Raw genomic sequence first — 21,550 nt, forward strand, 5'->3', positions numbered from 1 at the left:
GATACAGGCCCGAATAACCTATAACCGAAAACCCCTGATTGGGAGGGATTATCGAATGCATCGATCCTCATGCTACAGGTTAGGAAATACAAAGCTACGCAGAAGCTACAAACGACACATATTATTATATTACTTACTATGATTTAATTTCGACGATAGTGTCAGTAAAAGTGACTTTTTGTTGAACGTATAAGTTAAATTAGAACAAATGACACGATGGTTTTCTAAATTCTAAAATTCTTATATTAATGCGCTTATTTTATAATTGTTAGTATTTCTATGGCACTGTCAATAAAAGTAACATTCAAAACAGATTTATCTTAAATGTACGTTTTTCATTTAAGCTTTGTGGGAATTTTGTTGAACGTACTGTATAATTAGAACAAATGACAGTATATTCTAAATTCTTAAACCATTAATAATTATATTCATGAGCGTATTGTTGTTGTTAGTTCGATGACAAGAGACATTCAAAAACAAATGTTTCTTAAGATTTATCTTAAATAATAGGCTACTTCATTTAAGCAACCCTTAAGCACTTCCCTGTGTCAAACAGATAGAATTTGTAGGAATTTCTTTGAACGTATAATTAGAACAAACCACACAGTAATGATATTCTAAATTCTAAAACCATTTACAGTTGTGACCCTGGACCACAAAACCAGTCAGTCAGTTTTTAAAAAAAATTGAGATTTATACACCATCTGAAAGCTGAATAAATAAGCTTTCTATTGATGTATGGTTTGTTTGACAATATTTGATATGACAACATTTGGCCGAGATAAACTATTTGAAAATCTGGAATCTGAGGGTGCAAAAAAATCTAAACATTGAGAAAATCACCTTTAAAGTTGGCCGAATGAAGTTCTTAGCAATGCATATTACTAACCAAAAAATAAGTTTTTATATATTTACGGTATGAAATTTACAAAATATCTTCATGGAACATGATCTTTAATTAATATCCTAATGATTTTTGGCATAAAAGAAAAATCGATCATTTTGACCCATACAGTGTATTGTTGGCTATTGCTACAAATATATACCCATGAGACTTATGACTGGTTTTGTGGTCCAGGGTCACAATTATATTAATGTGCATATTGTTGTTAATATTTCGATGACACTGTCAATAAAAGTAGCATTCAAAAAATAGCATTCAGATGTGTTTATTAAGATTGATCATAAATGTACTTTTTTCATTTAAGCTCTTGAATTAATTTGAATGTAAAATTAGAATAAATGACACCGTATTCTAAATTCATAATTATATTCATGTGCATATTCTTGTTGTTGTTATTTCGATGACAGTGCCAGTACAAGTGACATTCAAAAAACAAATGTTTCCTAAGATTGGCTACTTTTTCATTTAAGCAACCCTTAAGCACTTCCCTGTGTCAAAACAGGTAATATTTGTCTGTTTGTGGGAATTTCTTTGAACGTATTATTAGAACAAATCACACAGTAATGACAGGCCTATTCTAAATTCTAAAACCATTAATAATTATATTATTGTGTATATAAAAAAAAGTACATTCAAAAAGCAAATGTGTTAAAAAGATTTATCATAAATACTAAATTCTTTAATTAAAGCAACACTTAATTATTTACCCGTGTAGGGTAACAGGTGGTTTTGTTGAACATATAATTAGACAAAATTGATACATTCATGATATTCTAATCTCTATAATTTCATTAGTGTACATATTCTTTGTCTTCTTCTTTTTATTATTGTAGGTGTGGCTGTTATGTAGGCCTGTCCTATAGTGACATGCATATAGTACCATATAATACTCTGTTCTGATGTACAGAGTCATACTAATTTAGACATATATATATATATACAGTATATACTAAGAACATATATTTACTATTTACTCATATTCTTTTATATTCAGTCATATACATTAATTTTATTACATTTATTTTAATTCGTGAATGACAATAGCATTTAATATTTTATTTTTGTAATTAATATTTAAAATTAGGGTATCTGTTTATTTATTTAATTATTTTTTCTACAAAAAATAGCAAACAATAATTGCCCCCCCCCCCCTGCAGTACCACTGCAGAACCCCTTGAGGTCGCCATCTCCCTGTGGAAGACCGCTGTGTTAGAGCATAAACTCTTTTAATACTTAATGTTGCCACAAGATGGCAGGGAACCTTAAGTTGTCCTCCTCGGGGAGAACTTCTCTGAACAAATGAGAAACTCTTTTGTTTAAAAAGATTCACGTTTATTACCTGAGATTCAATTTATCAAGAAAAAAATCCTGTTGTTCTCGAGTATGTGAAAATTAACTCTTGTGTCTTTTAAACCATATGTGACCTCTTCCTCAGAAGATCATTGTCTTCTTTTTGTCTTATATCTGTTGAGAAGTATTTCATATGCCTCCTGTATCTGAATGAACATCTTTTGTGCCTCTGCTTGCCGCTTGGGGTTGTGATCTGGATGCCACAATTTAGCCAGTTCCCTATAGCTGCTAGTGACCTCCTCCTGAGAAGCTTCTTCTGACAATGATAGTATCTGATTTTAAGAAAATAATATGATGACAAATATGTTATTATATGTAAACACACTGCAAAGTGAAAATAACAAATGTTATATACCCAGCTGACAACTCAAAACTATAGCCTACTGTGCTCACCTTCAATGCCTCCATTTCTTTTTTACTGTACTCATTAAGAATTATTTCTAGCACCTTCCTCCAGCTTTCTTCGTAGAAACCCCCTCCTGTCAGGACACATAGCAGACGGTATGGCAACAGCAGAAAATACTCCAAGAGTCCTTTGAGCCATGGAATAAACCAGAAGAAATCAAGCAGGGCCGCTATACAGTCCGATATGTAGTATAATGTGGCAGTGGTGTTGTGGAAAGCACAGTATCCCAGCGGAGCAGAGAAAGCCAGCACACCTAAACTCAGACGATACAGACGAGGCCCTTGGGAAGATTAACACAAATTGGGTTAATTAAATAGTCTTGCACATGATGTAACCCAAACGTCAGACTTTACCTAGCTAACAAAAATATGTCCTAAGAATTCCAAATGTTATGAAAACATTCAAACTCTTAGCTGTGTAGAGTATCAAAGTATCAAAAATATGTTCTTAGAAAGTTGTTAATGTTCACATTAGGTCCAGTTTTTTTCAATGTTTTAAAAACACTTTTTTTTTCTTGGTTATGTGAATGTTAAAGGAATAGTTCACACAAAAATGAAAATTGTGTCATCATTTACTCACCCTCATGTCGTTCTAAACCTGTATACGTTTATTTCTTATGTTGAACACAAAAGAAGATATTGTACTAGGTTGACATGCATTAAATGTCATATGTATAGTGCATCTCACCAAGTGGCTCTGGCCTCAGAGGTTTGAATGTGATGTGCTGCACAGAGGTAACACTGCCAGCAATGCTGATGGGCAGAGGAGAAAGATTGCTGCCGTAGAAGATGGATGACGTGATGATGCACGTAATGAGGGTCTTTTGAAGGTCAGAGGTCTGCTGGCCCACAGAGGACACCAGATGAATACCTGTAGCTACGCTCAGTGGGAGTACTAGGAAGTAGAAAAAGCTAAGAGAACTGAGGCTTATTAAAGCCACAGAGCCGAAGTAAATACCAACACAAATCTGACCGGCAAACCGAATCAGGCCTACTGGTGGTGGTGGAGTGGCTTGTGGACGTCTAACAGGGGCTCTGTCTGCTGCACGGTTGGCTTCGTTCACGTACGATGGGATACGGAAGAACTCCCTTGCCCAGCCAAGGCCAAAACCGCCGAAGGTTAGTATCCAAAGAAGAGCATGGCTGTCTCTGCCCAGGTAAATGTGATGAAGGCCAAGTGGGCCACCCATTGCCCACAAGGCGTATGTGATCATGATCTTTTTAGCCATGAGGTCATTCTAGCTGCACACTGGAGCTTGAAAAAAAAAAGTCAATCATTTTCAAGTTTAGCCTATAACATAATTATGAAACTGCTTAATAATAAAGTTTATGGACAAGCATGTCGTGTGAATCTCATACAGTTTCTAAAAGAATAGTTCACCCAAAAAGGAACATTTCATCTGCTTCTCATCATGTAAGACTTGGAATATAGCATGTAAGACATATTGACTATGGTGCTTTTTTCTCTTTTGAGCTTGATAGCATTGGTCTGCATTTACTGTATGAACAAGAAAAGCACATTTTGGTAAGTATTTTCTCCTTTGGTGTTCCACAGACGATATAAAGTCATACAGGTTTGGATTTGACATGAGGGTGAGTAAACAATGACAGAATTGCCATTTTTGGGTTTTATGATTTTGATAATCTCTCTTTTCACTCTCTCAAATCACCCATGGCTTTCAAGTTATAAAATCATACAGCTCACTGTTCTCTTACCTGCGGGAACTGAGAGATCAAGCTTCATTCACCAAATTGTTTTAGAAGACTCCTATAACATAGTCAGGATTAAAAATATAAGAATGCATGCAATAGATCACAGCATTATCGCTTTGAGGTTAACTTAAAATTTAAATCATTCACTTTCAGAAAGTAATAACCTATGGACTTCCGTGTTTGCTTCAGTATGGACTTTGGTTTAATGATGACACGGTTGTAAAGAGTAAACTTTGATTTACAATATCTGTCAACACTTTTCAGACATGGAACATTAGACATTTACTAAAATGCACTGGATTTCTTAAAAATGTTTTTACTGGATAAACATGCTGTATCCTTAGACAGCAACCTTAAACACATTTCTGTTAATCTATTAATGTTTAAACGTTTGTTTTTTTAATCATTGACTTTTATTTAGCAAGGGTGCATTAAATTGATCAAATAAAGAAGACAATAAAGATTTCTGTTTCAAAAAATTCTGTTATTTAGAAGTTTCTATCCTTCAAATAATCCTGAAAAAAATGTATCATGCTTTTCACAAAAATATTAAGCACCAAACTTGAGCTTGAGCACCAAATTAGCATTTTAGAATGATTTTTTATAGATAAAGCATTTTTGAATTTGTTATATAATTATTAATTACAATATAGTTATTCATAACAATTTATTATTTGTTTTAAAGAAATTCACACAGTTGCTTGTGAAAAGAGCAAAGAGTATTGATAGCACAGCTCTAAGAACAATATCAAAGAATAAAATTATGTTTCACTCAGTTTTAGTTTGTCGGAGTCTAAAGTGCATAAGTATATAAAATACATACAAAATTTAAAATAAAATACTAAGATAATATCAATAATAAAAAAACTAGATTTTGGGCTCCTCGATTTTGAACTAGGCCTATTTTTTTATTGTCAGTGTAGTGTTTTGTTTTGTTTTTTAATTGAATGAGAAATATACCATTATTATGACAAAGTATTTCAAATACTTTGATATTATCATTTATTTGGGCCTGCAAATTTCATTAGTCTTAACCCCGCCCCTTCCTCCTCCCACAGTCCAGCCCCTCCAGTAGATGCAGTTTGAGAGCGTCTGAACGATTTATTTGAAGAGCATCTGTGAGCACGCTGGCTGGGAGACTTTCGTAGTGTTTATAATTTCCTTGTTAGCAGGTGAATAATAATTTGAGAAGCAACTATCCACCTCACTGAAGTAAAACAGGAGTAATTCGTTGATTTAATAACTTCAGCTAGAGCAAACGCGATGCGTTTGGAGGTGGAAAGCGTGTGTTCGCTTTAACTGAGACAAGTTTCCACGTAGGCTATTATCGTCTCGGAGACTGAAATGTTTTACAACTTATAACAGAGAACACGCCAAGACATGGTTTCAAAGCATGGAAACAGAAGACGTGACGGTTAGAGAGCAACTATTCCACGACCGAGTCCGAGAAACCATTGTGAGTTCTCCTCTCTTTGCTTCTCTTGTTTACATAGTATTATGAATTAGGCTACCGCTTGCGGTGCTACAATCTGAATGCGCCCTTGTGTTTGTTCTAATGGAATTCAGTAACAATTGATTGATTTGATGATTGTGTGAATGTACACGAGGACTTTGTTCTCATAAAATCATGATTTCACTGCGAGTGTTTGTGTTGTTCTTGCACTGTTCTTGTCTACACAAAAGAGACCCTGAGGCATCCATTTACTTTATATTGTACTTTAAGAACTATTAGGCCTACATAGTGATGCACAGCTGCTCATTGTAAAATTGAATGGCAAAGGAAGAGACCGCTCAGCTTTTTGTGATCCAGAGCTCATTTTGGAAAACAGATGAGCTTTTGGCATCCTCATGTGTGAGATGTCTTTCAACACCTAATAAATTACAACTGTCTATAACTGAACTTCAGACCTCAAGAACCTTACAGCGAAACAATTGGAGTTAACCTTTACTCCTTCACAATGTATCTCACTCAATATTTTAGAGCAATACATTTGGTGCTTATTTTTAAACCACTAATCTGGTAGGTTATGCAATTCACTAGCTAAAAAAAGGACCCCCTAAAACTATAGATTACATGACAATCTAATACATCACTTAAGAATTCTAGTCTTAATATGTGTAAAGCAGTCGTAGACATTGGTTTTTCAACACAAACAAAAACTCTTATTTTCAGACATTTTAAGTGCATACTCTCTTATTTATACATTCTTCTGTTCTGTTTTTGTCTGCGTGATGCAAAGCTGTAATCCTCCTAGAAAATGAGAAATGCCTCTCTTAGTGAAATGCACAGATGGGTTACACTAGATAATGTAAATCCGACCCATTGTCCTGCCCCAGGCCGTGGGCACCACAGAGCTCATGCTGTCATGGTTATATTGATCCCTGTCGCTGATGCTTCTCATCTGGGATTTATAATTTAAATCAGTGGTTTTCAACTGGTGGGCTGTGACCTAAAAACATGTCACCGGACTGTGATCACAGACTACAGGGAAAAACAGTGTTAAAGGTAAAATTGCAAATAATAAAATGCAAATAACCATGTAATTTTTTTGTAGTTATTGTAACAAATTGCCAAATCGGCTTTTAAAAAGGGTGGAGAAAATGCTTTACATATCTTTTGTTGTTGACGTACAAAGATGCGCACAATGCATACAATGTGCGTACAGTCAGACTGGCTCCGTCATTCAGTGATATGACTAATACTAATAACAAAATATTAGGCTTGGTGATTCTTTACTGCTGATGATTAATCACTTATGCTGTTATTTATATATTTACGAAGCTGTCATTGTTTATATTGGTTAATTTTCTATGCTTTATAGTTCATTGTATTACAAATAAAATGCCTTTTTTTCCCCACTTTTTTTTTTTTATTACTATTGCATGAAAAACAGTTTTGGTCTTGTGTTGGCATTTGATGCCCAATGAAAGCCCTGGCTTTTTAAGTAAAACCGTTTGAGAGCCACTGATTTAAATAAATCTGTGTATTTTGATTCAGACTTTAAAGTGATATATATATATATATATATATATATATACACACACACACATACACTACCGTACAAAAAAAAGTTTGGGGTTGGTAAGATTTTTTTAAAAGTTTCTTATGCTCACCAATTTATTTGATTGAAAATACAGCAAATGAAACTGTCATATATGATAACTATTTAAAATAACCGTTTATATTTATAATTTAACATAACTATAATGATTTGAAATGTAATTTATTCCTGTGATGGCAATTATTTATTTATTTATCTTTTGATATTTCAAGATATTTGCACTAACATCAAACAGTTGATAAAATTGTTACCATAAGTCGTTGCCACCTAAATCAATTCTGTTTAAATAAACAGCTGAATTAAACCGAGAATGTACACGAATGTTTTAATGTCAGATAAAACCTTTTTTTGTAAACAGATCCTTGGGTGGAACTCAGAACTATTGAATTTCCACTTGTAAACCAAACACAAAATTTATGACAATGTCAGTTTTGTTCTTGGTTGAACTTCAGGAGGGACAGTCTGTTAGAGGGAGTAGCAGGTTTGGCACGGTTCCCACTCTGTAGATGTGCAAGGAATGCAGTGCATGTAACACACTTTATTAGGTGCATATCTGAACATGTTACTTGGCCTTCAACAATAGAGGGTTTTGTACTCACACCCACAGATGTTTAATAGTGTTTACTAAGGAGGTATCTTCTTTATGACTGGACATTATTATTTGTTGCTCCTGAAAACCAACTTGAATTTTTTTGTATTTAATATTTCCCAAAGTTCTATTCTAAAACTTTCTAGTAATGGGTTTACAGGTGCATCTCAATAAATTAGAATGTTGTGGAAAAGTTGAACCAAAGACTTAAACTACTTCAGTCTGTGTGCACTGAATTTATTTAATACACGAGTTTCACAATTTGAGTTGAATTACTGAAATAAATGAACTTTTCCACGACATTCTAATTTATTGAGATGCACCTGTAGTACCTCTGATCAAATCACGTTATTAGTGTTTTTGTCATACGTCTGTCCATTTGCTAGTCTATCCCAGGACACCTCAAGTGTTGTTTTCTCATTGTCAATTTACGTTCACTCTATAGCTGACTGTTTTGCTAAATAGCCTGTTTCACTTGAGTAAATAACTTGGACTTTGTTCCAAGTCTCATTGTGCAGAGAGAATTACCCAGAGCAGTTAAAGGAGACACATTATGCCCCTTTTTACAATATGTAATATAAGTCTCTGGTGTCCCCAGAATGTGTCTGTGACGTTTCAGCTCAAAATACTCCACAGATCATTTATAATATTATTTTGAAAATGCCTATTTTGAGTGGAAGCAGAAACATGCTGTTTTTCGGGCCTGTCTCTTTAAATGCAAATGAGCTGCAGCTCCCCGCCCCATTTTCCAGAATAGAGCTGCGCCATTACAGCTCCTACCTGCTAAAAACATCTGTTTTGGTTCTGATTATGATGTTTATTGCACTGAAATCATGCGTTTTAAACCATGAGTTTAAACTTCAGATACATGGTTTTCTGAGCGCACACATCCGAAGCACACAGACAGAAAGCGGCTGTCACAGCATGCGAGTACTAAACTAAGTTCTCATTCACACACACATTTACATTAATAACACATGAGTTACAAAAAACAGTCGGTTATGTCTGTGAAGATAAACAGCTGGGAAATAAATTGCATGTTTAGTTTAGATCTGTGTGGCAGCAGCAATAAACAGTAAATAAATCAACTGCTCTGTTGTCTCCTTTGAGGCTGGGACTGTAAATAGTGTTCTGTGCTCGTCTGTGTAGCCAAAGACAGAACAGTTAGCGTGTTTTGCTCAAACGTTCGCCATGGCATTAGGACTGGTACACCGTTGTCGCTTGCTAAATCAAATGAAGGTGCCAGTGGGTGTAAACTTACAGATGAAGGGGCGGTAATATTATAATGAAATCCCTTTGCCACGTCACCAAGGGAGCGAAATCAGACGTGCTAGTTTTCTCAGACGCTTGTAGAAAAAGGCTTACCAAAACAGTTACTGGGTTAATCTTTTTCATGTTTCCTTGGTTGGTAGATACACCGGGGTCCTGATTATAGCACTTAAAACCTGGAAAAGTCAGATTTTCATATGTCGTCACCTTTAAATAAGCCTTAAGATTCCAAATGTTTGAGCTCAGCTGTTTAACCAGTTCTGCCAAATTGGTCAGCAAATACACTATGGATGACCTGGTTTCCTGTTCATAATAAAATTACACTTGCATTATATGGCCAGTCACAATAACATTGACTCATATTGATGAAGAGGTTTGAAAACATGCCCACCATTGCCCAATTAGATTAGTGAAATAGAAGATTTAGTTTCTTATCTTCTGTTTATTGACCTACAGAAACTGGTAAATATTGTCTCTGTCCACCCTTTTGGTTGTTTGAAATGATTTAAAGGGATACTGCACAAATAGTGACATTTCTGTGGTCACAGAGTGTCGTTCCACACCAGTTTCTTTCTAATGTGGAATTTCAGTGGAACACAACAGAAGATGCTTTCAATGAGAGTCAGTTGAGTCCAGTGTTGTTTTGGACCCCATTGACTTTCATTGTATAGACAAAAAACGATGAGGTATTTTTCAAAATTTCTTTGACTGGCAATACAATAAGACCGGACATGTATTTTCATGTTATATCCAACTGTTTTGTTACGCAATCTTTTGTTTCAGTTTTCACATGCTATATTTGAGCTTGGCTGTTTTAACTTGTTGGTTTAGTATATTCTGTTTTAGTCGAATGAAAGCAAACTATTCAAACGCTGAGCAAACAAATGTGTGAACACCTTTCAGCGCTTCAGTGATAGTATCCCACAGATCTATTGTTTTCACTGCTGTTTGCACTTTGAAGACAAAATCACAGTTTCCTGTCCCGTCCCCTCGCTAATCTCTTTTCCTCTTGCTGCCTTTCTTCCTCTTTTATTGGACATATGGTGCTTCAGAATTTTTTTTTCTTCAGTTCACTCAATATACAGCACACCTATAAGGTGTATTAAATACATAATCATCAAGTCTTTTGTTTCCTTTCTCAGAAGTATTGTTTCCAAATGCAGATCTTGTATCTGAATACATAGATACAAAATAATTTTTGGTTAATAACGTTTTCTCTGGATGAGAAGAGTCATGCATTGCCTTTTCTCCATGTTAAAATAGCACCAAAAGAAGAATAGCAGTCTGATGCCAGCATGTTATAGGAAATGTGTTCATCTGATTTTAGAGATTGTGGCTTTGTAGGTTTATATTAAAGTAAAATGAGACATTGACAATCAAGGTAATTGTGAAACCAAGTCTATTATATGTCTTCAGCCATTTTTCACAACTCTTTTGCACATGCTTTTTTTTTGTTTGTTTTGTTGCTTTTTTACTCTTGCATCAGCTAATGTATTTATTCTCTTCTGGTCAAATGTTGGGATGTTGCACTACAATTCTTTATGGCTGTTATGATTTAGGAATTTAATTGTTTTTAATTTAATTTAGGGCTGCAAAATGATTAATCGCATTCAAAATAAAAGTTTACGTTTACATGCTATACGTGTGTACTGTGTTTATTTATTATGTATATATTTAAAAAATATTTATGTATATTTATTCTTGTATATAATATATATATAAATATTTTATATATAAATCTAACATTTTTCCTTAATATATACATGTATATGTGTGTATTTATATATACATAATAAATATACACAGTACACACACACACACACACACACATAGTATGTAAACACAAACTTTTATTTTGAATGCGATTAATCGGGAGTAATCGTTTTGCAGCCCTAATTTAATGTGGGGTTTTTTTTACATTTTAGGGTGCTTCGACAACAATTTACAATTACAATTTATTATTATTATTAAAGTAATGATAACAATAATGAATTCATGTTTAGCAGTATAATGCGATGGCGCCGCAGATGGCGGCCTCAGTGTTTGGCTCTCCAGTGTTTGTACTGTTTTTGTTCGTTTTTCCTGTTTTTTGTTTCTCAAACACGATCAGTTTTACCAGGGATGAGCTGCTGAACATTCGGCAGAACACAGCACACAATCTTCTACCGGATTTCGTTTATTCGGACGCTTATACTTATTTATCACCCTAAACCCTAGTACATCCCTACAACTTTATTTTATTCTATTCCTATTCCATCTATACCACACCTGTACATACAATTTATTCTTTTTTTTGTGGTTTATATTTATGCATGTGTATTTTATTCACAGATAATAAAAATGAAATGGGTTGTTGTTGTCTCTGTGTACTGGAAGCTTGTGACACTATAACAAATTCCTTGTATGTGCAAACATACTTGGCAATAAAGCTCTTTCTGATTCTTTCTGATTAACATTTTAAATATGACCAACTGTTAAGTTATTGTGATAAATCTATAAATGTGCTGTAAATGTCTAAATTGCCTGTAAATCTTTACTGTGTTTAATCTATTAATATCTAATCCCAGTTGTAACTGGTTTAACTCCTCATTTGCATTTGAGCTGTAATCTTCATCCACCATCTGGTGCTGTTACCTTCATTCTCAAGTCTGTATTGTGGGTGTTCATTCATTTGGAATTCAGATTTCTAAGAAAAGGGACAGCTGGCATTAAAAAATGACACTGTACTTACTGATGCACACGAGGGCTGTGCGATTTGGGGGAAAATATCAAATTGCGAATTTTGTTTAAATTTTTTTTTTGACAGATATTGCGATTGCAATTTGATTTGCGATTTTAAATTTGCAAAGTCAAGCTTCAGCTCAATATTGCCAATAATGTGCAGCACAGTATGGGTAATCATTGCCCTGCTGGAAAAAACAATAGAAACCATCACAGAAATTCTTATAGTTTACATTAAAACCAAACAAATTCCCATTATAACCTGAAATACATTAAATTTGTTACTGTGTTTTGGGAGGGGTTCTATTGTTTTTTTTTTCAGCAGGCAAGATTATAATGGTATAACTACTTTTACAGAATTTACTTAATTACTGAATTTCACAGAAAATATTCATTTTTTTCTAAATAAAGAACTGTATTTAAGTCAATTATTAAAGTATTACATACATAGGCTGATTTATTCATTTGAAGTATTTGGGATTTTAAGAGCAAGTGGAAAATGTGCTGAATGTTTCATCTATTCAAATTAATCTGTTGGGGAGATAAAATGTGCAAGATATCGTTCACGTACTAACAAAAACATCTAAGAATGTATCTTTTATTCTCCAGTACTGAAAACAGAACCGATACGGGAGCTTTTGATATGCGCTGTGACGCAGCTCTTGCAAATTACCTTTTTTGTTCGTTGTCTGTCATTTCGAAGCTTACCTTGCATACGTTTTTTTTGTTTTAATTTGCCTAACTATCGATCTGACTCAGTAGATGCCATAATCCCACTCTGTCTCTCGCCCGCGTTGTTGTTGTTTTTTTTAATGGTGGGTGTTTACTCAGTTGGCTAGAGCAGTGCTGATTGGGGAGAACGGAGGTGCGCTCACTCTATTGGTTAGTAAGACTGCCACTCAAGGCTGGCTGTCATGCATATGCTCTGGAACAAAGTAATATCGCGTCCATATCGCAGGCTTTGCGATTAGGAAATCGCAACGTCTCAAATCGCGATTTCGATTAATCGCACAGCCCTAATGCACACTTGCTGATTCACTTGCTATTGCCACACAAATGACTGGTTTTTATATTCTGGGACACTAAATGCATTTTCCATTATCTTTTATAAAGAATATGAAATGTATTTCTATAATATCTTTGACCGGTCCCGTCCCATCCCACCCCTTCACCAGTCTGTGTGTTATCATTAAGAACCTAATGTCCTTGATTAGGAGCTGTTATGTCACAGAGCTGTAAAGGCAATCTGGACTGTGCACAGCAGTGTGTATCAGTGATAATGGGGCTGTGTTGGAGTGTGTTTCATGAACTCTGCTCTGTTACAGGGTCTTGATAACTTAAATTGGCAACACATCTAAGCAGCGTGTTTGCATAGCACGTCTTGTTGCTGCCTGTTGACGGTTGTGTTGCTCATATTAACTGCGGAACTCATACTGCAGATGTCTGTGAAAATGTATGTCATCTCTGATTTTCTGCAAAGTTCCATTTCCACCCAATCTTCCCAGAAAGGTTGAGATTATTCCTTCATGTAACATGAAATGAAACGTTTTGAAGAATGTTCGCACTGCTCTCTTACATGCAATGAAATTGTCTGGAGACTAAGTGTATGGATCTTAATGTTCCTAGAAGGACTTTCTAAAATGGATCCATGCACTGTATTTAGTGTCTTTTGAAGTCATACCAAAGCTTTATGAGAGAATGAAATCTTACAATATTTATATACAAGAAGAAAATCCAAAATTGATATGGTTTGGCATATTAAAATCGGCTTAATCTTTTTTTTTATTTTTATTCTTCTTCTTGAATAACAAGCCTGTACTTTATTACTTCATGTTGTCTGTAAATGTAATGTAAATGTCATTTTTCAAATTGCACTTATGTTCTTCTATTTCCTGTTTTAGATTTGCGTGCTGCTTTTCATTTGCCTGTACATCTTGTCTCACTTCATTCTCACTCACTTCAAGAAGAATGCTGAGTTTGTCACTGGTAAGTTCATCGTGACCCCCGGACCCTCTGCAGTTGTTTGGCTTCATGCAGTCCAGTCCTTCAAAGCACACCTACAGCTGCTCTCCATTTGTTGGTCAGCACAACCTGACATGGTCATGCTCCTGCACTTTCCAAAAAATGCTTTGTTTGGTACCCAGTCATGCTCAGATAATGAATTATTCAGTGTTGTTGGTTGAATATCTGAAATCATCTCCAGAATAGCAGAGTCAAAGCTTCTGATTGCTGTTGATAGCAGTTATGTAACATCGAGGGAGGTCAGCAGTGGGGATGAGGAATGTTCCCGTGAGATAAACATAGGCCCCCTGCCCGAGCACTGCCTGAGGTTTCATAAGAGAACACTACCTCATGTTTTGCTGTACACCCCATAATTGAACTCTCTGCTCTTTCCCGGTTCTGCTATACCTACTTTCAGTGGAAAATCTGAGGGATGTTTTTTCTAGTGTCTGACTTCTGCAAAACGCATCACGCTTTAGACTGTTGAAGGATTGTTAGGGACTGTCCACGCAGGATGCATTCTTGTCCAAAACAGCTAAGTAAAGCAGGACAGAATGCTCTTTTCTCTTTTTTGCCTTTTTAATTATATAGGTCAGTGGAGAGCTGATAGGAAAGCTCTGGGACATCAGTTCAGACTTGAACCTGGGTCCCCATGAGCACAGCTGCTCCTGTGTCATCACAACATTCAAATACGTCCATGCTTACATAATCACAAATTAAAAAATAGTGCAGAGGGATGTAAGAACATCCTGTTAGACACACTTAAAGAACATTGTGTACTGAACGTCAAGCCAAGCCATTGCCATTATCACACATTTTCAAATTTAAGAAGCAAACAGAATCACTTAAGATATTTTTGTCTTTTTGAGGCATCTAAATATCAAAGTCCGTTTTATAGTCTAAATGTGCACCGATCGTGGAGGGCTGCTGAAGCTGTTTCTACAGTTGCATATTGGCTGTTTTGAAGAATCTGTGCAAAAAACCTGTTTTGAATTAGGTTTGGAGCACTCCCAGGAAATGTCACAATGGGCATGTTTGCTTGTTTTTAAGTCATTTATGCTTGCAAAATTTTATCAAAAATAAATCTTAATATTCTTCTGATGGCAGAGCTGAAATTCAGCAGCCATTACTTCCGTTTTCATGTCACATGGTCCGTCAGAAATCTAATATGCTGGTTCAGTGCTTAAGAAACATTTCTTGTTATTACAGATGTTGAAAACTGTGCTGATTAATATTTTGGTGGAAACTGATACATTTCACAAACTTTCACGAAACAGCATTTATTTGAAATAGAAATCGTTACCTTTTAAATCTTCACTGTCCATTTTGATCAATTTAATTGATCCTTGCAGAATAAAAGTATAAAAAGTCTTACTGACCCCAACTTTTGAACAGTAGTGTAACCACAAATGTGCATTTGTGTATTATGCAGGTTGTGGTTTTTGCTTTTTAATATGGTAAGAGTACAAAATCATTTAGTCACTTTTCATTTTCACTCTGTCTCCGTTTCAGGCTTGTGGAACCTAGTCTTCTTATTCTCAAACCTTTCATTGGTCTTCCTCATGCCATTTGCGTATTTCTTTACTGAATCCGAAGGATTTGCTGGGTCCAAAAAGGTAAAAATGTAATTAGTTGTGTCAGTAAATGCAAATACAGAACATTTGAACTCAGTTCTGTGTCTGATGTCCTTTGATATGTGTTTTCTCCTCTGAAAGGGCATTATGGCACGAGTGTATGAGACTGCTGTAATGTTGCTGCTGCTCAGTCTGCTGGTGCTGGGCATTGTTTGGGTGGCATCGGCCCTCATCCATCACAACACTGCTCGTGAGAGTCTTTATGGTGAGGCTGTGAAGCATTAGAGTAGCACTTGTTCAGTCTCTTTGATTGTGTTCAGTTAAATAGAGGACCATTTATAATGCCAGCTCGACTCCCAAATTTCCTCTTAATTGAATAAGTGCAAGATAAACAAATTGTTTTAGTAACAGTCTGCTTTTTCTCTTGTGCTTTTCAGACCTGTGGGAATATTACCTGCCCCATCTTTATTCTGGAATCTCACTCTTTGGAGTTCTGCTGCTTTTGTGTAAATGTTTGAGTGTATATATATATTATTTATTTGTTGGGGGGTTACATTTTTTTGTTTGTTTTAAGTCATTTATTGTTGATGTTTAGTTTGATATTTTATTGCATTTGACTTTCTGTAAATATAGATTTGTTGCATCATTTTTTTTGTCTTGTAACAGTGTGCACACCCTTTGGGCTTTCACGTATGTTTAGCGTCACTGGGAGCTTATTAGTCAAACCTCGGGTAGGTGGACAAGATCCCTCACTTATTCTCATAAAGGCTGCATTTTATTTGGTTAATATAGTAAAAACAGTAAAAATAACTTCTCTATTTGAATGTTTTAAAATAATTTATTCCTGTGACTGTAATTTTTTTTTTTTCAGGATACTTTGATGAATAGAAAGTTAAAAAGAACAGAAAGAACGGATTCTATTGAAATATAATTTTTTTTTAACATTATACATGTCTTTACTTGCTTTACTGTCGCTTTTAATGTATCTTTGCTGAAGTATTAATATTAAAAGTATTTATTTAAAACATCTTACTGACCCCGAATGTTTTGAAGGATATTGTAAATATTTGAGGAGTTAGAAGTATGAAGTATAGTCTTTTTTTTTTTTTTAAAATTTAAAAACTCAAGTATAAATGTATTGCACAAAATGTAAAAATGAAAGCAAAGTTTTCAGAATAGCAAACAATGGTCAAGGATAAAAAAATAATAAAAAAGTACATCCAAAATTTAATAACGCATTTAAAAAAAAATGAGCATGAATCAAAACTCTAAACACATTGAAAATCATATTGCACAAAGCTGAAGTATTCATGCAAAATTATTCGACTTGCACACAAAATCATGTTTTTGGTTATATTTCTCACTTTTTTTTGTGCTTGCAGACATTTTTTGCTCATATTTTTGATTTGCGCATATTATTTTTCGATCCATGACCGTTGTTTGCTTTTCTGAAAACTTTAATTTTTAGCTTTTGTGCAATATATTTTTACTTCCGTTTTAAAATTTTGGTTTCACTCTTGTTTTTTTTTTTTTTTTTTTATCCGTGACTGCAATACTTTTGGCAGGAATTTGATCCCATACCTTCAGGGCCACAGTCTTATGAATCATCAGTTCAGTTTTGTAATGCTGTTTTGTCTATCCAAAAGAGGGCACTAAGTAGCAACATTTCAGCAATATGTTTCCATTGTGCATTACAATTAGGAAAATATTTAACTATAAGCTCTTTATATTCCTCTTTTTCCATGTAATTACATGTAGGAATCACAAGGTTTGATCTGCTTGGAGACTTTGGACGGTATAACTGGCTTGGCAGTTTCCACATTGTTTTCCTGTACAATATGCTTTTTGCTGGACTCACATCCGCCTGCCTCATCAACACAGTCACATGGGCCTTGCAAAGAGAACTCATCCGTGCCTTTGGTTAGTTGCTATTTATTTATTTATTTATTTGAGAAGGATGATCCATGTATTGCATTTCTCATGCATTTATATATGTATACGTGTATGTGTATGTATATGAGTGTAAATATATGTATATGTGTATTTTTTATGTATTTAAATTAGTGCTGTCAAACGATTAATCGCATCCAAAATAAAGGTTTTTGTTTGCATAATATGTGTGTGTTCTGTATATATTTATTATGTATATTTAAATACACACACGCATACAGTATATATATTTTGAAAATATTTACGTCTATTTATATTCATATAATTTATTATAAATAAATTATATTTAATATATAAAAACTTTTCTGAAATATATACATGCATGTGTGTGCATTTTATTTATTTATAAACTTATTTATAATTTACATAATAAATATACACAGTACACATACATAAATTATGTAAACAAATATATATTATTAATCGTTTGACAGCACTAATTTAAATATAAATATATTTCTTAAAAAATAACTTTCTTTAAATACAATACAATACATGTAATATTTAAAATGTTGAAATATTTTTAAAGCCTTTTAATTTTGCCGTTACACCACAAATGCTGTCTATACCCCTTTAACTTGTATTGAACCCAGAACATTCCTTTCGTTAATTCTAATGTTTATCTCAAGGAAAGCGTGTGAGGAGAAAGATTTGTGCATGTACACATTGTATCTTGAAAGGACAAGGGGTGTGCTACACTGCCATTTGCCAGTGTTTGTAGTTAGTCTTTGGGTGAGGTGTTCCCCGCACAGGCCATGTTTCTCTATGGGTAGGTCTCTTTCCTCAGATAGAAAAAGCACAATTCTCTCAGGAAAGTGAGTGGGGACAGAAGGGGAGAAGGGTTCCTTGGGGACCTCAGGGCGTCAAACTCCTTCTGGAAGACACACGCCCATCACCCTCCGCCCAATACAAACAAAACTGCTGAATGTGAACACACACACTCACACTTGCGCGCATAGACCATCTTCAGATAGCATCTTTTTTTCTTTACTCCCCCAACTGGCTTTTGTTCTTTGATTGATTGGTTTGCTTTCAACCCAAACATCGCATGCCAAAATGACCTTTTCTGGTTGTTAGATCATGTTGTTTACTCTCCTTTTTGCTTTCTCCAGGTCTCCACAGACTGCCTCTGACTGTGTCTCGATCAACTATCCCCCTCAAACTACTCCTAGCCAATGGGCTCTCAAAGATTCATTGAAGAGCAATCAGCTTTTTGATCTATCATTGGCTACTGAAGCCTTTTACCTTCTGGAGAAGGTTCTGGATCCCAGTCTATGGCTTCTCTATTGGACCAGAGCTATTTTGTGTGCATTTTAGGTAAACAATAGTCACCAAAGATGTTTACAAAGTGTGCCTGAACCATATACGTTGACCGATGGGACCTTCTAAGTGGGATTCTGCAACTGCAGTTTTATGCGTAGTAATATTTACGATTAGTACTGCATTTAATAAAGGGATGTCAAATCACTGGACGCCTTGAACAAATGCCATATGAAACAATGGCTACAGAGGACTTTGACATGCGTCCAGACAGGAGAGCTATTTCAGAGGATGACATCACAGCCATGACCACGTTTCCTTTTCCTGGTGGTGGAATGAGAGTGTTGAGTTGTCCTGGTGGGCCCCCACGCTTTCCCCTTGTATATCACTATTTTTAGTGTCATCCAGTGAATTCAGTTCTGTTGGTCCTTATTGCACTGGCATTGGAAGTCCAGTCTGACGGGGTTTGTCTGCTTCTGAATGAAGTGAAGATCCTTGAGAAAAGGGATGAAAGGATAACAAGTGACCGTGATCTTGAAGATGATGTTCACTGAGAAAACAAATGGGGTTCTAGTTTGTAAAATACACTTTTTGTAGAGTTTAGGTTTTAAAATGTATGTTTAAAAAAAATGGCTGACTGATTTCAATCTTTAGGCCAAGACAGCTGTGAATGTTTGGGGATTTTGTTCCCTTGTTATATTTAATATGTGAATCTTTAATGTGCAATATTGTATTATGAAACGTCGACACAATCTAACTTGACCTCCTTCCAGAAACTTGTGCTGATGACCAAAAGAAGGTGTTTGGCCCAATTAAGAACACCTAGATTGGGCAATAAGTTCAAAGTTTTGTTAGTTCTTATGTTTTGGGTTGAGCTATATAGAGGGACAATCAACGCACATGAACATTTCTTGTTTCACGGACACCAAGTTGCTGTGATTTTATAAATGTGGACTTTTTGATTCGATAATCACTCGTTTTATATGGTGCAGTATTATGGTGTACACATTTGCTGAGCAAACTGTTGTTTATTCTTTTGTATGATTCAGTTATTTGTGAATTTGCTTCCGTATCAGCATAATTTTTTAAACAAATGTCCTTCGAGTAGTGGCCAGTAGAGGACAGTGTGCCACAAATCCATCATTGCAACATCTCTATCCTTCAGATTCTTCCTCAGCCATATTTTAATAACATGATACTTGCATAAAACAGATTTTCTTTTTCTTTGAGTATCTTTTACAGTAATGTATCTATTCTAAGTTGAATGTGAATCATTGCTTAAAAGGGATAGTTAGCCAAAAAAAATTAAAATTGTCACAATTTACTCTCCTTCATGTTGTTCCAAACCTGCATGACTTTGTTTCTTTTGTGGAACACAAAGTAAGATATTGTGTACATTTGGGAACATTTTGAAGAATGTTGAAGACATTTTAAAACAGCATTGGACCTCACTGACAACAGATATTTTTCAAAATATCTTTTGTGTTCATACAGGTTTGTACCAAAGTGAGCATAGGTTAAATAATGACCATTTTCATTCCTTTGAGTGTTTTTTCTATTCTCATAAAATGCTTTTTTACAGCTCAGAAAAACTGGATTCATGATGACAGACTGTCCTGCATTACTGGATCATATATGGATGTCTTTTTTACTTCATCATTAGAGAATTCTTTCAGGAAACAAAGAAAATACAGTGAGCATTGCTCATTTTTAAAAAGAAACTCCTGGCATTTTAATTGTTTGTTTAAATGTTAAGCTGCATCCTTTAAGGCAAGGTTAGCAACTGTGACAAACCATTTCTTTTCATTCCCTTCGAAATGCAGAGAAAAGAACAATAAATGTGTTTACACCGGTTTTTCCAAGCAATGTGTCATTTGTGAGTCATTTTAACCCCATTTTTGTTTCTGGATCTGCTAAAGACCTCTCTGTAGAGGTCAGCATACATATCTTGCCATCTAAGCACCTGACCACTGCTTTAATGGCGCCGTGGTGGTTATGTTTAGCTCTTATGTTAGTGTGCTTGTCTGTCCATACATCTTCCCCCAGCTGTCCCTCCGCCTGGCTTTAATCAGGGTCTTTATTTTGCCCTGGGTCTGTCAGCAGGCCGGTAGAGACGCCACAGCTGACCCATCCTGTGCTTTCCCCTCACGGATGCCGTCCATCCATATCGTCCATCCATTTTCCTCGTCGAGTGTTCATTTCCTTTTACTTTTTTCTTTTCTCTTAAAGCAGAAAAAGAAATCCCGGCCTCTGATTATGACTTGTCTGTCTTGTTTTTTGTTTTCTCTCTGTTTCTTGTGCTCTTTGTTGGATGTTCTGATTGAGCTAAAAAGTGGGATTTGTTTACCGTTGAATTTCCTCTTCTAAAACAGAGCTTTTACTGAAACAGACCATTTTAGGCAGCGAGTTTAAGCAGACGTTATGACAAGCAAAAGTTAAGATTTGTGATACATAAAATATTTAGCATTTATTAAACCAATTTTCTAATCAAACAAATATTAGCAATTTAGTCTTGCAAATTGTTCATTGACTTTGACCGGAATATGAGACCACTGAATACATGGGACTCCACATGTCATTTTAAATCTGTAAATTAAAGAAAATAAAAATATAAAGATGTTTTCTTAGAGACATGTCACTACGAAGGAAATGTATATGCAATGTTTAAGATACTACATTATTTCTAAGTCACTAATCAAAATTTGTGACATTGATCATGTGAACTCAAACTAACAAACTGATGTACTTATAT

At 35.0% G+C, this 21,550-nt stretch overlaps 2 protein-coding genes across 2 annotated transcripts; one reads left to right on the plus strand and one right to left on the minus strand.

Moving 5' to 3' along the window:
- Positions 1–2,277: 2,277 nt before the first annotated feature.
- Positions 2,278–4,555, minus strand: LOC107571715 (dnaJ homolog subfamily C member 22-like). Its single transcript, XM_016258051.1, has 4 exons — positions 4,376–4,555; positions 3,348–3,914; positions 2,648–2,940; positions 2,278–2,526 (listed from the first exon to the last, which is right to left on the minus strand). Exons 2-4 carry the CDS (start codon positions 3,886–3,888, stop codon positions 2,344–2,346), a joined length of 1,017 nt encoding a protein of 338 aa, XP_016113537.1. The 5' UTR covers positions 3,889–3,914; positions 4,376–4,555; the 3' UTR covers positions 2,278–2,343.
- Positions 4,556–5,491: 936 nt separating this feature from the next.
- LOC107571512 (limb region 1 homolog-like protein) lies at positions 5,492–20,149 on the plus strand. Its single transcript, XM_016257833.1, has 8 exons — positions 5,492–5,828; positions 13,915–13,999; positions 15,494–15,630; positions 15,730–15,853; positions 16,026–16,094; positions 16,255–16,323; positions 17,338–17,508; positions 18,651–20,149. Exons 1-8 carry the CDS (start codon positions 5,766–5,768, stop codon positions 18,734–18,736), a joined length of 804 nt encoding a protein of 267 aa, XP_016113319.1. The 5' UTR covers positions 5,492–5,765; the 3' UTR covers positions 18,737–20,149.
- Positions 20,150–21,550: the final 1,401 nt, after the last annotated feature.

This window comes from Sinocyclocheilus grahami, unplaced genomic scaffold (genome assembly GCF_001515645.1).
Source record: "Sinocyclocheilus grahami isolate Dianchi unplaced genomic scaffold, SAMN03320097.WGS_v1.1 scaffold29.1, whole genome shotgun sequence".
Classification (NCBI taxonomy): Eukaryota; Metazoa; Chordata; class Actinopteri; order Cypriniformes; family Cyprinidae; genus Sinocyclocheilus; species Sinocyclocheilus grahami.

Excerpts from the sequence above, each read along its gene's own strand:
- LOC107571715 (XM_016258051.1), bottom strand. The coding sequence starts at position 3,888 with ATGGCTAAAAAGATCATGATCACATACGCCTTGTGGGCAATGGGTGGC. Across the intron at positions 2,941-3,347 it reads TCTGAGGCCAGAGCCACTTG|GGCCTCGTCTGTATCGTCTG; the intron begins GTGAGATGCACT and ends AATCTTCCCAAG. Across the intron at positions 2,527-2,647 it reads AAGAAATGGAGGCATTGAAG|ATACTATCATTGTCAGAAGA; the intron begins GTGAGCACAGTA and ends TCTTAAAATCAG.
- LOC107571512 (XM_016257833.1), top strand. The coding sequence starts at position 5,766 with ATGGAAACAGAAGACGTGACGGTTAGAGAGCAACTATTCCACGACCGA. Across the intron at positions 15,854-16,025 it reads TGCTCGTGAGAGTCTTTATG|ACCTGTGGGAATATTACCTG; the intron begins GTGAGGCTGTGA and ends TGTGCTTTTCAG. Across the intron at positions 16,095-16,254 it reads TGGAGTTCTGCTGCTTTTGT|TGTGCACACCCTTTGGGCTT; the intron begins GTAAATGTTTGA and ends GTCTTGTAACAG.